The 14,899-nt window shown below is 37.7% G+C and overlaps 2 protein-coding genes across 4 annotated transcripts in view; both read right to left on the reverse strand.

The window, feature by feature from the left end:
* cdh16 (cadherin 16, KSP-cadherin) overlaps positions 1-14,899 on the reverse strand; it is a 33,264-nt gene that overhangs the window by 15,960 nt on the left and 2,405 nt on the right. Inside the window, exons 1-8 of one of the 2 annotated variants that reach the window (XM_079667359.1) lie at positions 9,080-9,113; positions 8,507-8,556; positions 8,313-8,411; positions 6,966-7,100; positions 6,594-6,723; positions 5,751-5,909; positions 4,242-4,438; positions 29-154 (exon numbers count right to left, since the gene is read on the reverse strand). In XM_079667359.1, the coding sequence (XP_079523485.1) occupies positions 29-154; positions 4,242-4,438; positions 5,751-5,909; positions 6,594-6,723; positions 6,966-7,100; positions 8,313-8,411; positions 8,507-8,551 (891 nt within the window). In that variant the 5' untranslated portion in view covers positions 8,552-8,556; positions 9,080-9,113. Of the gene's footprint in view, positions 1-28; positions 155-4,241; positions 4,439-5,750; positions 5,910-6,593; positions 6,724-6,965; positions 7,101-8,312; positions 8,412-8,506; positions 8,557-9,079; positions 9,114-14,899 lie in introns of those variants that run through there. The other variant, XM_079667360.1, reaches the window with a different exon arrangement.
* Positions 9,362-12,485, reverse strand: rrad (Ras-related associated with diabetes). 2 transcript variants are annotated; one of them, XM_079660793.1, is made up of 5 exons: positions 12,330-12,485; positions 11,664-12,052; positions 10,975-11,048; positions 10,656-10,860; positions 9,362-10,339 (listed from the first exon to the last, which is right to left on the reverse strand). In XM_079660793.1, the coding sequence occupies exons 2-5, from the start codon at positions 12,034-12,036 to the stop codon at positions 10,062-10,064; spliced, it is 930 nt and encodes a 309-aa protein (XP_079516919.1). In that variant the 5' UTR covers positions 12,037-12,052; positions 12,330-12,485; the 3' UTR covers positions 9,362-10,061. The 2 variants fall into 2 exon arrangements, with proteins under 2 accessions (XP_079516919.1, XP_079516920.1); XM_079660794.1 differs by having other exon boundaries at positions 11,664-11,947; positions 12,330-12,484.

A 14,899-nucleotide genomic window follows, 5' to 3' on the forward strand; every position in this document is an offset into this window, starting at 1 on the left:
GAGATGTTTAGCTTGCACTCATACAGACCTGGTCTTGTGTCTCCCTGTCCAGAGGGGCGTTGAGATAAATGACTCCTTCTCTGCTGATGGTGAAGAGCATCTCTGGAAACTCCCCCTCCAGACTGTACTCTGCCTGACTTCCACTCCATTTGACCTACATAAACAAACACATAGGCGCACACATACTAAACTAAAAGTTCTCTCAATACATTTTGACATATAGAAATGTGGAAACATTATTATTGCCTATTTTGTTTTAACAATGAAAATGTATGGGTTTGTCTTTCATTTGAGTACAACAGGAAATGTGTCATGCAGTATAAACCTAAAAAGCTATTCAGGCCTGCATGATGTATAAGTACAAAGCTAAGCTACATTTGTTTACACGATAAGGAGCCAACCAAATGCACTGACAATGATGTGGAACAGAGAGCACAGCCAAAACTAACTATGCACACTGAAGGGGATTTTCCACTCTGCTTTACAGCCCCTGACAGAGGGCTGTGCAGCGGGGCTGAAAGGGCCCTGGTAGTCATCAGACAGCACCCAAGAAGGAGAGGGGCCCGGTCCCAGCACAGCTGATGCACACCCAGGGCATGTGTATCTCCTCAACTCCCTGTCACACACTCCTCCCTTGTTTTGGAGATGGCTGCCCAAACACTGTGCTTCTGTATACATAAAGACGATTCACACAGCTGGCTGCCTCTCGCTGTTATGGTGTGTTTCTAGAGCTCAGAACTTTGAAGAAATATGTTTAAAGAACTGATTAATGATCAGTGACTGCTCTGTATAAGATCTGAACAAAACATCTATGAAGTCATCTGTTTTGCCTCCGCCAGTGCTTGAGTTTGCAGAGCACGTTCTGTCTCCCCCGATTGTTGAGCTGTGTCAAGAGCACCTCTTGTGTGCGTGTGTTCTTCTATAACAATAGGGAGTTATCAGCTGCTGAAGAATAGCAAATTATGCAATGTCCTGCATTAAAAACAATATCAGGAAATACTAAAAATATCACAGCTGGAACATTTTGTAGATGTAAACAAATTGACATCTGCAACTGTTTTGATAATAGTTTAAATTATCAAAACATTCGCAGCCTCTCAAATGAAAGGCTTTGCTGCCTTTATATGTCGTTTATAATTGAATTCTAAATATCAATTGCAATATGATACCTTAGACTGAAAAATTATAAAGGTTTTTGTAAGACTTACTGTACTAGCTTGAGAACATCCCTAAATATGATATGAAATACTGACATGGTAAATACTGAATTTCTTGGAGGGAACAGAGGCATTTTGATGCTTGTAAGATCACCAGTAATAACAGTGAACGTTAACGTTGGCTGGAGGTCAGGACAAAAACATTATTGAGACAGAAAGAAAGAGTTGTCTGTGGTTAAAAGCAAACAATGTTTTTGTTGTCCTCTTGAGGGCAGCATAAACAAGTTGTTAACAAAACAGTGACATATTATTACCTTATTAAATTAAGATAGCGAATACATTTGCATTTTATTTCTAACGAAACAGCAGATATGGAGCAATATGAAAATGTGTGTTGATCAAAGGTTAACATTAACATTTGATCTTAGAACCTTAGACGTTGGTGTTATTAAAAGGAACAATGTGATCCCTTTTAATGACTTATTTTAGCTGAAGCAACACATTGAAGTATTTTTAAAATTTTTAACACTGATATGGGGCCATGACAAAAGTCTAGTGGGGCTCAAACCAATTCTGCAACAAAAAATCAGATTTGATTTGACTGTGAAAACTGTCAATTGTGCTTAACTCATTCATTCACAGGCTCTCCTCCACTCCAAAGTCTCAATAGATTACATTACTGAGTTGAAGTAGTCCTGCTGATTGGATTAAATAGTAAAAGTTTTAGGCAGACAATCAGTAATATGAAATAGATAGCAGATTTAAATTAACCTCAATAGTCCCCAGTGACATAAAAGTACAGATAAAAGATGCCTGGATTTAATATTTAAAATTAGCTACAGCCTAATTTTATTTGATTGCAGAATGGGTGAAATTGATCGCAACATCAACCTCAACAACATTGTATAGCTGTAGTTCACAAAGAAAGAGATGAAGGCAGAGAAACATGAAGCTACGCATCAGATTTTCTTTAAGCATCTGTCAAAAATGTCGCCACACCATGGACGATGAAACAGCAAGAAAAAGACAACATTTGTTGCAGAATATGACTGCTCCATTTATCTGAGACAATCGGGGGTCAGTCCTACCTCCTACTGAGCACCGCAGGACGATCACTCAGCGGGGGCGGGATGTGGCTTCCCCTTAGTAAACATCCCTGTTTAACTAATCCAGTTTATTGATTTATTCAGGATGTAACTTAACGGTTTTCATGTATGAGTAATGGAAGAAACGAGGATTTATTTCTCACTCTCTTAACACATTTTTCATTAGAAATGTAAGTGGATACAGTAAGGGAACCTGCTCAGTTAAATATGTTCACATAAACCCATTTACATAAAGACAGACAGATGCTATTTGAAGACATAGAAATTATTAAAAAGGATTATTCGAGGTCACCAATCTGTGTGTTAGGGTATTTGTTATTAGATATTAAACCGTTGAGACTGAAATATGATATTGTCGATTAAAACTGTTCTTTGAAAACTATGACAGAAAACGAAACAAATCAAATGTGCCCACACGTGTGAATCCACACGTTTTCAGTGGGTGGAAGGGGCTGTTCAAACAGGAGAGATGAGAGGCTGAGGGCGAGTATGGGGGAGGTGGGAGAAAACAGGAGGAGGGGGAGGTATGTGATATACCTACTGGCCACAGCGACTTTCAAAACCGACACAATGCTTTTAATTTAGCATGACATTCAGCTCTTACAATCCTCTTTGCTTCCACAGTTCTCTGTAGTGAATGAATGAAGTTTATTTTGTGTCCTCACAAAGGGTAACGGCCATTGTGAGCCATTTGTTTTCTACACGTGTCACAAATCACTGTGGGCTTTTGGGTTATTTATAGACATGTAGCTGATATGGCTTATTTTATAAAAATACAAAAGGTCAGACAAGACCAGGGACCGACATATGTTAGGAAAACCTGGGGGAAATCTTTAAACAGAATGTATATTATGGTGCTGCAGTAATGTGGAAACTTGAATACGAATTACACATCTCCTTTAAGAGGAAATTAGAACATTGATTGAAATATAGATGTTTGTCATTCCACAATGAAATAGTGAGTGGGCTTAAACATGTGTTTTTCAGGAGTGATTACATCAAAAGGTTACTTAAGAACAGGATTTACATCTTTTGAAATCACCATGGTTACTCTTGTAGCTTTTCTATTATTCAGTATCAAAACGTGTACTCTTAACAACCTTCATTGGCAAGTAAGGCTGCAATTAACAACCATTGTCATAATCATATATCTGGCAAATTACTCTCAATGATTAATCTGCTCTATACATTACAAGAAAGTAATAACCTAATGATGCCGTAATATGTCTTGTTTCAACTCATTAGTACCTCAAAGTGCAAAGATGTCAACTTGAAAGTGATGTGAAGGGTTTAGAAAAAGGAGCAAGGTGTCACAACTGACTTAAGCTGCTTATTTATTCATTGTTTTTTATGGATAATCAATTATTTAGTTTAAGCAGACTTCAAGATATTTTACATTACCTTTTGTGGCTGTTATAAGCCCATTGAATGGCTTTTATCAGGTGTCAAATTTGTCTCTAGATTACATTAAATACTAACATATTTATACTGACCTGTTAATTATGATTATGTGAAGTCTATTTATAGGGTGAATTTTGCCTTAGCTGTTAGGTTTGTAGAATACCCCTCAGCGGTGGGTGGGTGGGAGCGTGAGTAATTATGGGAGTTTAAGGGACTCGGTCAGCAGCTAGGCTGAAAGGATCCATGGCATTTGAACAGCATCAATAATTCAGTGTTTGGTCACTTAGGAGGACCCATGAGCCACTAAAAACAGCAACTGGCAATACGATGCCACTTTAATGGGCCCAGGCTATTGACAAAGTATGTTTTATAGTAATACGATACAACACTTGGACCTGCAAAAACAATAAAGTCAGCACTTTAACACACCAAGTTGTTTGCATGAAGCGTGGACAAGATCAAATAAGTTAAAGTGGATTTATAGACAAATGTGGATGGGTAAAAACACTTTACGTGTCAAAGTGGTGGATTAGTGTTTCAGAGTGAACATATGTTGGTCAGGTCTCTGCGGCCTCACCTGTGAGATGGGGATGGGGTAGGGACCCGGGAGGTTCTCCTGAAGTCGTACCGGGTCGGGCGAGGCCCAAGTGTTTCCCGTCACCTCCACCGTAACGATCCCGTTGGTGAAGAAAGCATTCGCCTTCCCAGCCATGTCCTTCACCATCACCAAGAGTTTGTAACGGCCGCACATCTCAGGGTCCAGAGTAGAGGCTCCTGGCAGTCACAATGGATTACATGATACAATGTGAGTCTTTATTTATGTATTAATGTTGCATGTAGGGTTTCTATCAAAGGCTAATTTGTCTGGTGAGACAATAAAAACATTGATGTCATTACTAACAATATACATCAGATGAATTAAGTGCTCTATACAGTCAGATTCTTTAAATTCCCTTTATGTCCGTGGGTATGCATACATGAAGTTTGTATGAGTAGTATGTATGTTTCAATGCGTGTGTGCATGATAAATAACCATGATTGCATGTTTACTTTCACTTTAATTTCTAAATAAACCTGATTACAAAGGCATCTGCTGTATACAGTATATTGTGCCCTGTTTAATGTCATAATACTGTATTTGTGTAAATAATATGAGGAACCAAAGGAAAAACTAGTTTAAAGAGTCACAAAAAAGGAAAAACATATACACTATGATTGGTTTATGCTAACATCAGACCAGACTATTTTCCATTATATTACTGAGACTCACATTGCCTTCTATATTTAAAATGAACATGAGGGCTCTATTCATCACTTTATTTTCAATTTCCAGAAAAAATGGAAAATAACTACCGGAAACAACCCACTTTGAAGGTAATCATAACCATCATTTACGGCTGGCCTGGAAGACCAGTCGAAAATGAAAGAGATCATTTTCAATTTTCACTGCTCGAGCTCTGTGAAAACTCAGCAGCCGTGTTGGCCGGAAAGGACAAGTGTGAAAGTCATCCAGCTCCTGCCAAGCCGGAACAAAGGGCAAAACGGGAGCTACAGAAATAGCTCCAGATTACGAACACTTTGAGGATAATTTTAGTATGTATGTATTCAACATATGTCTGTTTGCCGAAAAAAAGTGTTATTATTTTCATTTACTGTACGGAAATTTGAACCTGAACAAGATTAAAGATGAACTACTCATGGTTGGCTTTTATGAGATTATAATTGAAGCTTGTTTTGGGTTGTTCTCTTCTTTTGATAATATTTCTGCATAACTACGTTAAAATAAACAAGACCTGAGACCTTTTTTAAAAAAAGGGTTCAATGCTCGATTTCTGAGGCAAATACAAATAACAATATTTGAGATTTTAGGAAATCTAGTAACAAATACATCAGCTGAAATTCGCATGTGTTTTGAATGTGGTACAGCATGTTATTTTAAAAATAACATGCTGTAAACTCGTCATTGCTCTCTGGTAGAAAAAAGGCAACAATCATTCCAAACTTGAATGAATATGTAATTAAATGCTTTGCTACTTATTTGCTATATATACTGTATATTTCGTTGCAGTCATAAATTGGGACTGACCTTCCTCAGTGAGGGAAACCTCTCCAGTGACGGAGTTGATGAAAAACATTTGGCTGGAGGGAATCCTGGGCGTCTGCTCCATGAGGCTGAAGCGCAGCTCAGCGTGGGCGGTGTTGCGGTCATCACGATCCCGTGCATCCACCTGCATGAACGGAATCGCTGAGAGACACGGTGGTGCAGAGTCAAAGATGCCACCTTCTGTTTCACAGACATCAACCTCCACAGCAAACTCAAAGCATATAAAGTCTCTTAATTCACAGAAAAGGATAAAACCTCCATTCAGGAAGCACAAATCCACATATATGTAGTTAATTTTTGGTTTTGTATACAAAGTTATATTGGGACCCAACTTAGGAGATGACACAGCTACAAAATACCTGACTTGCCTATAAAAAAAAACATGATACATGTTTTTCTTTTCACGATACACTTTTTCACATGGTGGTTTGAGATCTGGTTTTATAAAAACATACTGTTATGTGTTTCAACAATTACATTTTTAAAGCTAAGTAGCTATTACGATTTTATTTTTGTCTAAAGAATGATCTATACATGACTTTGATGTTGAGGGTTAGGGTACATTTCTTAAAACAGAAAATAAAACATTTATTATTTCGTATAAAATACAGTTTTCTACTTTTTTTTACTGTAGTCTAAATGTACCTGATCCAGTAAGACACGTCATTGGTTCTATCAATACAGAGGTTATGATGCCGTTTCCAGGGATACATCAGGCATTTTTTTCACAGTTTATTAAAAGGTTTTTTGTATTCCATGAAGCAGCACTGACAAAGGTGAGCCAGACTGAAAAAGGTTGTTCAACACAGCTCAAGGATATTGTACCTTTGAGAAGCCCGAGCTGCACACTGCCTCTCATGCTCTCCCCTATGAAAGTGGGCACATTGTCGTTCTTATCGATGACACACACTTCGACGGTGAAGCTCTGACGGTGCTCTGATGTTCTGAAGGACACCTGCATCATACACACAAACACATTCTGTAGGTGTCTTTAAATAACACAGTCAAGAGCTAACATACAGCCTTGAGAAACTAACAATCTAAAAAAGGATTCATTATTGAACATAAGCAAACACCTTACAAAAATATACTTGTTAAATCAATTATAAGCATCTTGAAGGACGTCATTAGTAGCTATTCATTAGCTTAGACACGTATAGTAAATTGATATCACAATATGGCACATAGTAATATTACCTGCAGAGAGTATGACGGCTGTTTCTCTCTGTCCAGTGGTTTTAGAGCGTACAGAAACTGAGCGTCCACTCCGAATATCCCCTCATCATCCCCCGTTACCGTCAGCTCTGTGTAATTTCCTGGCAGGTTACGAAGCTGAACAAAACAGAACACCATTTAAGAAAATCATCAGCCTGTGTTCTTGTTTCAAAGCAACAATCAGTTGATCAAACTAGTGTATTTCTCCGGTGCATAGAGAGTATTACAGTATGATAATTATTAAATTAATTAGTGAGCCACACCATTCAGTGGGTGGCCCTCATTATAATAAAAAATGGCCACTCGTTTATTCCACATACACCATCCTGCTACTTTAAAAACGTGCAGGTACATTCATTGTGTGTAAATCAACTGCTCAAAATATTCCCCACAACTTCTTCTTTACAATTTTGAAAATGTATTTTTCAAAGTAAATAAAAGAAAACCTGATAATTGTAGTCATCTCTTATGAACCATCTATCACAAAGAGCTTTTTCCTTGAATTAATCAGAAGCAATTACTATGTCCCTTCCATTTAAAAACCAAAGTAATTATTATCCAACTCTTCCATTCTGGCCATTAACATGCTATTTAAAAAGTGTTAATGACACTGAGTCCGACACAAAAAACTGAAATTATGACAATGCTTTGCACAAGATGTGATGGCGTACAATAAAAGCAATCAAAGTGGCAGATACTCATGCTGCACAATGCATGGGATGATGATGAGTGACATGTTTGAACAAAACCTCCCGCCTGCAGCTGGATTGAATGCAGAGGCTGGGTCATTGTGAACACTCCAATAATAGTCTAGTGATGACGGCAAGCATGTTCATACGTCCTAAACCTTACAGTAAGTGCAGAAAGGAGAGAATTGAGAGACTGACGCAACTCTGGTTTAATATACCTTCATTTTCTTCCGATCAAGTGTGGTCTTTTCGCCCATATTTCTCACCATTATGAGAAAAGCAGGCTTGAACAACTGGCAGGAGATTTGTTATTAAACCTTCCTTAATCTGAAGGAAATGCATTAAATGTTGAGGACATTTGACATTGCATTAACTCTGATTAAATATTCAATGATCACTCAAAACAGTTGTTTTTTATCCAACATTTGTTGATCGTATCAAGGAACTAGGCTTTGAGTTGCTGTCGACTTGCATTTCAAATAAGTATGCTCATGAAAATTACTATAAGAACTAAACACACTGGCTGCATTTTCATTTAGTAAACACCATTGTTCAAAATCACACATGTATTCGCTTTTTAGAAGGCTGTGAACACAAGGAGAAACCTTTTGGTGAATTTAAGCAAGTGTAAATGCCTTACCTTGGCCAGATACCATGGGAAAATACCATCGTAGTTTTCAGGGACACCAATTTTAACATTTGCTCCAGAACACGGTGCAAATGTGTAAATGATCACCAACTACAAAACAAGATATTTTGTGTGTCTTAGTAAACTTGCTCAAACAGTAACTTAATTTAGTAAGAGAAGAAGGTATTCAAGTGAACATTACTTACTATGAGAGCAATGATGAGCATTGTTGTAGTTTCTCTGTCAGCCATGAGTCCTGTAGATGAAGCATTTTCAGTGTTTCATACCACATGGCCTCAGCCCAACAATCAACACAATTTCTGTCTTGTTACTGATTCACAACCATGGTTATCTTTCATACACACAGTTTCTACTTGTGTAACAGCCTGCATTTAAATACATAACCACGTATAAAGTCGTTTAAAGCATCATCTGAGCCCCCACTTTCACAGCGTGCAGAAGACCAATAAAGCCATGTTTGATTGGAGAAAAGCTTAAAATCAAGTCGGATGTAAAAATGATATCATCTTATTGGAAAGCTCCAAATAAACAGCTGTTCTATTAATACCAAATAAAAGGCTATGGTGCAGTGTAACAGTAATACCCTTTATAATCAAATTATTTAAATGCAAGCCTCTAAAGTAGTAAAACACACTCTATATAAACTGTAGCTTAACAACAACAACAAGATGACACAGATTACAGTGGCAAAACACGAGTTAACCAGCAACATGTATTAAATTATTATCCTATTTTAAACAAAAGCTTTTGTGCCTTACCTTCTCCAAGTGATGTGTGTGTTCCTTCTGAGAAGTGTGAGAGGAGTTTAAATTAGGTGGAAAAACTGCGTACTTGTACTCCTTTGGTGGATTAATGGTTAACACCTTCAGATAAACATGCTTAACTACCTAGTTTCCTTCCTGTAAAACCAATGGCCAGAGAGGCTCCATTCCACTGATACCATCAAATGAATATTCATGAGGATTTAAATCGCCTGAACGACTTATCCTTCTCTTCTGATGTATTCTGCATAAACATTGTTCTTGGACCAAATGACAGAGAAGATTTCATCTTTTTTATTGTATCTTTTATTAAAAAAGAAAATCAAGGTAAACAAAGAATTTCCAAAAACACTTCATGGTTCACAGGACAAATATAACGTATTGCTTTACTTATACATTCACAACATGAATTCAATCTTATGGAACAACAAAGAAAACAGATGTTTTTTCATATCTTTGACTAGTCCTCAGTCACTTGGCCGGGGCACGAACCTGCGTACCTCGTTTCAAGTAAAAATGACTCCAGATGACCAAGTAGTGTGATCTTTTACCGCATCTTTTAGGAAAATGAGATGTATGTTGCATCCAGCATCATTCCTGTTATATACATCAATCCCCTCCAATAAAGGTGCACAACAGCCCACCAGAAAGGCAGTCCTTGCAACTCATTAGAAGATAAAAAACATTTTTGCATTTCTCATTCAAACACATATTAGGACAGCAACATGTTTAAGGCAGACAAAAATAATAATATGAAAGAAAATAAATGTTTACAAAGCTCCATGCAGGTTATTACCATTATCATGATATGACTTGAATGGTGTCATTTTTACTATTTAAGTCCTCTTTTGGTTGGTGTCTCAAAATAAAAATATATTTCTGTACAGCTCTATTAGTCCTTTAGGGTTAGTGTTAAAAACACACACAGCTTCTGGTCTTCAGAGGCCAAAGAAAAATGTCTGTTAGTCCCGTGTGTTCCTCAGAGAACTGTGAGGTCGTGGCAGGACTTTGATTTCTGCCTAAAAGCCATCTTCTTGTTCTTGCGTGCAACCATGCGGCCCAGAAACCTCTTGGCCTTCTTGCCGATGCTCTCTCTGCGTCTGCAGTTGGCCATGCGTCTGGCGTTCTCCTCCTTGCTGTCTTTCCTCAAGCGGATCTGTCTGACGATGCCCTCGAAAAGGTCCTGCACATTGTGGTGAAGAGAGGCAGACGTCTCGATGAACTTGCAGTCGAATACCACTGCACAGGCGCTCCCCTCTGAGATAAAGAATATGGAGAAAGGAATATTAGTGCTTTGAATGTATGTACATTTAGAAAAACATAGAGGCTTAAGTAGATTTAGGTTGAACGTGAGAAATCCTATAGTGATCATATTTTAAAACTTTAGCTTAAGATAGCTGTAATATTTGAATGCATGCCTTTTTTTCAATAGTTTTAAGCTTTAAATTATAAATATTGCATTTTTTCAAGTAAAGAAACGTATTTACCTATAGCTACCTGAGCTATAACACATGATCTTAACAAATCTGTGACCCATTTAAGGTTCAAAATGTATTTATTCATTCTAACTTACCATCTACTGACACCTCTCTTGACCGCACCAGGTCGCTCTTGTTGCCCACAAGGATTATGGGAATGTTCTCTGACTGCCTTGCCCGGCGCAGCTGAATACGCAGCTCTGACGCCTTCTCAAAGCTTGCTTTGTCTGTCACTGAATACACGATGATGTAGGCGTCTCCCATCCTCATACACTGATCCTTCAGCCACTGACTGTTATCCTTCAGGAAGGAAGCAGAGACAGAGTTTAGCCTCAAACATGGCTGCTTTCATATTGCAATATCCATTAATCAATTTCAGTGGAGCAAACATTGCATAAATAATATATAACTCACCTGTTCCCAGATGTCATACAACACAATGGATGCATCTTCATCATCTACCACCATAGATCCGTCATACGTGTTTCCTGTGAAAGATAAGAGGGAAAATGGTGTTACACACTGACAGAGGAGCAGAGCACACACTGATTTTAACACACTTTTCACTTTAAAGTGTACACATTGATGCAGAAAGCTGATCATAGTTCGTGATCAAGCCGTTATTGGCCTTTTATATTTTCCATTCCTTTGTGCTAAGATGCATTTCTGACAGCTGTACTACTGCGGGCAGTGCTGGTGCTTCGCTGTAGATGGAAATAGCAAAAATCAATTCATGTACACTCTTGCCTGCAATTTGTTTCTTCTAATGCACCAGCTTAACTTTATGTCTGTCCCTTATCAATTACAGAGTTTATAGGGCTTCATGTGGCTTTTATGTATTTTTTGTTATGGTGTTTATTTCTTGAGTGCTGTTGTTTCTTTCTAAAAAATTATGAATAGGATAATAATTGAATAAACCTTTGACCTCAAAGCAAAATTAGTAATATATTTGCATGTGAATTGTTCAGAATTATGGAGACTAAATTAATATTTCCACTTCTAATTAGTGTATTTATAGACAAAATACTTCTGGATTATGTGTGTCAATGTGTGTTTGTGTGTATTGAGGTTGATTACTCATCCTCAGCATCATCACCATTTACCTGCTTCATCGCAGTCGTGACCAGCATCCTCAACTCCTCCAAAGACGCGCGCCAAGCTGGACTTGCCGACTCCGTGCTCCCCAAGGAGAACCACTTTGTAGATCTGGGACTCCGTCTCGCTGCCGGTGGAGATCACGGAGTCGGAGGAGTCCGACGCGTAGCTGCCTCGGTGCTGCTCGCTCGGGGAGTAGGACGTGCAGCGCAGGAGGTTGGACAGGTCATCAGTCTGCCCCGTCTGTGGCATCGTGGCGCGCAGATCACGGTCGTCCACTGGCATGCTTCTCCTGTGTAGGTTTGGTACATTCATTGGAAACGGCATGCTTCCTCTTCTTTTGTCCATGTTCCGCAATTTGTCACCCTTGTTCAAAGTCATTTTGCTTACCGAAGATCTGTGGACAGATGTGGCATGCGTAAATGTCTGCTCATGTGTTTATTAACATTTAAATATAACTCACGGACACAAGTGTAAAAGTCTAATTCGTTAAAAATAATGCTTCAACGTCATTGTATTTTATGGTATAACATAACATAGGCTGAAATAATTAATTATATGTCTTTGTTTTCTGAAATCTCAACCTGACCTGACCACATGTCCAATACTACTCCCCCCAAAAATGCATAAAAAGACTAAAGCTTAACATTTGTCACCATATTAAAGACACTTACCCGGTCCAGGGAATAAAATCCAGCGAAGCCGATCAAATAATCCTTGATTTCAAGAGTTGTTGTAGCCGAAAAAGCGGTTTTGTTTGAGTCTGATCAGAGTCGGTGCCCGGGATATTTATATAGGACTGGGAGTGACGTAGACAGGGATTCGCCCCAGAAGATCACGTCTCCGCTTCTTATAGTGGTGCGTAACGACACCATCATACAGAGGAGGAGTGAGAGCTGAGGAATCTCCCTTCCGCAGCGCCAAATGGAGAGTTACCTCTGCGGGGGCGGCCAGAAACGATTCCTTGAAGAGGGGAAGCCCACTCAAAGCTTGAGTGATATAAATATTGAATGTTCATTTATGAGATACATTTAGAGACAGTGAAAGGATATCCACATGATGAAATATTTTACTGTGTAAAAGTGCTTGATGCAGAGACCAGGGGAACGCTTTTATGAAATTATAATGGCTTGTCTTGTTGGAAATTGATCAGAGCTCCATGGTCGCTGCAAGGTTGAGGTCAATACAATCAAAGCACATATTGGACATATTGTTATTATACGAAGGAGTTTCATACATTATAAAGGTATATCACGTGAAATATTTGGTGTTATTTCCATAGTCTATTGCTGCTCTTGACTAACAAAACACTTGAATTTATCATTGCATATGCAGACAAAGGAATACTTACACAATGAAACAGACGTTGGCATGCATTTATCAATCAGTATATCTTTCCATCCACCTTGCTGTTTGAAAAAAATAAAAAGGCTGAACACACAACCATCTTTTCTTGCACTTTCCGAATTCTTCACAGCTGAAGGGTCTGACCTACAATAATGTATGTTTGTAATCCATGCCTTAGTGGAATAATGCAAAACGATTTTAATGAAAATATCAAGGCTGTTTGATACATCAATAGGAACAGATCTATATGTCCAAAATGGAGTTCGAAAACATTCAGATCAGATTTCTCTATGAGCCATTGCATGTGTTATTTATGTTTAATCGTGCATCTGACATCCTTTTTTATATCTATTTTCTCGCACACAATGAATTTCATTTTCCAGTTGAGGTCTCAGACTCTGGATGGTGTGTTGGTGCCCTCTTGTGGCTTCAGTTCTCACATTACAGTTGAACCTTTTAAACTCATTGCGTTGGTGTATGTCCAACATCATCATGTATTTTCTCCCTTGTCCCTTTGTAGGAAACGTGAATAGATAAACAATACAAACTATAAACAGATGTGCTAAATGTTTTAGTTGTACTTTTGTAATCTGTTTATCACAGTATATATGGTTTGTATATGTGAATGTGATGGCTTATGCATAACAGCTGCATAGCTTCACATTCAGCTGCAGTAATTAGGACTGCTTTAGCCGCTATACATTATTCTTTAAAGGAAATTATGTCATAACAAATGGCCATTGGAATTACCATTAATTTAAGTGAATATACATATAGCCGGACTAATTTATCATACCTCAAGAAAAGCATTTTGGTTATGGAAGCTCTAATTTCCAGTCATATAAAATTGCATTTGATTATGGATGTAAGTATTGTATAAATAAAGTATATAATTATGTTCAAATTATCTCTAGAGGGTATAGCAAGTAGCTTTTTGTGTAGATCTGCAGCTATTGTCTTTGCAGGCAGTGCCAAAAATATTCAGCATTAGTATGTGTGCACCAGATCCTGGTTAATTCGATCGAAAACGCATTTAAACATGCTGTACTAGGTGGGTATTTTCCTTTTGTTCTTATATTAAGAAATCCTAGCAAGACCTTTCCAAATGTGTCATAGATCCTACATTATTTATATTATTATGGGGAAATGGATAGCTGAAGGTCGGATGTTGAGCAATGAGTGAAACTACTTTTTTATTTGAATAACAAAAATGGGATATCGAGACAATTCATTTATATGTCTTATACTATGTATTGAGACCTTTTTGTCTAGTATTCCCTGTATACTAAATCTGTATTATGTTCTTTTGTTTGATTCAAAATAAAAAACAAGACACAAAATGGAAGCTGACTAATTGTTCCTCTTACAAGATAACATTTTGTATGGGGTATTAAGGAAATGAAGATGGATTTAATATGCACAACCTAATTCTCTGGTTATTTAAGTAGAATTAACCTTTCAGACAATCTTTTCAGTACTTCAACTTTGGACATGCAATGTCGCTTCTTAGATAAATAAAAAAGAAAAGCATTGGATTTTTTCAATACTTCTCATATCATGTATCCTCGTTGTATAGTGGAGTGATACAATTGTGCATTGATTTGGAGTCATTATGTCACATTATATGTAATCAATTGAAAAAAGAATCCAATAGTTTCATTATTTATAAAGATGTTCATATAAGATAGTAGAAGCACTAAAGTCCAATTCATATGTTATGCTCGTCCAGTGTAGTTTTACAATGCTGCATTGGTTTGTAGTCTTTGGGTCACATGACTTGGAAGCTATTGAAAATAATGGCGATTTTTAAATTAAAAAAAAACTGCAGCAATTGATAACAATATTCGCATAAAATAGATGAAGGCATTCAATCAAATAGAAAGAGGCGTGTCTTCTC

This window comes from Notothenia rossii (assembly GCF_949606895.1).
Source record: "Notothenia rossii genome assembly, chromosome: 2".
In the NCBI taxonomy this organism is placed as follows: Eukaryota; Metazoa; Chordata; class Actinopteri; order Perciformes; family Nototheniidae; genus Notothenia; species Notothenia rossii.

Excerpts from the sequence above, each read along its gene's own strand:
- rrad (XM_079660793.1), bottom strand. The coding sequence starts at position 12,036 with ATGACTTTGAACAAGGGTGACAAATTGCGGAACATGGACAAAAGAAGA. Across the intron at positions 11,049-11,663 it reads TCACGACTGCGATGAAGCAG|GAAACACGTATGACGGATCT; the intron begins GTAAATGGTGAT and ends TATCTTTCACAG. Across the intron at positions 10,861-10,974 it reads TGTATGACATCTGGGAACAG|GATAACAGTCAGTGGCTGAA; the intron begins GTGAGTTATATA and ends TCCTTCCTGAAG.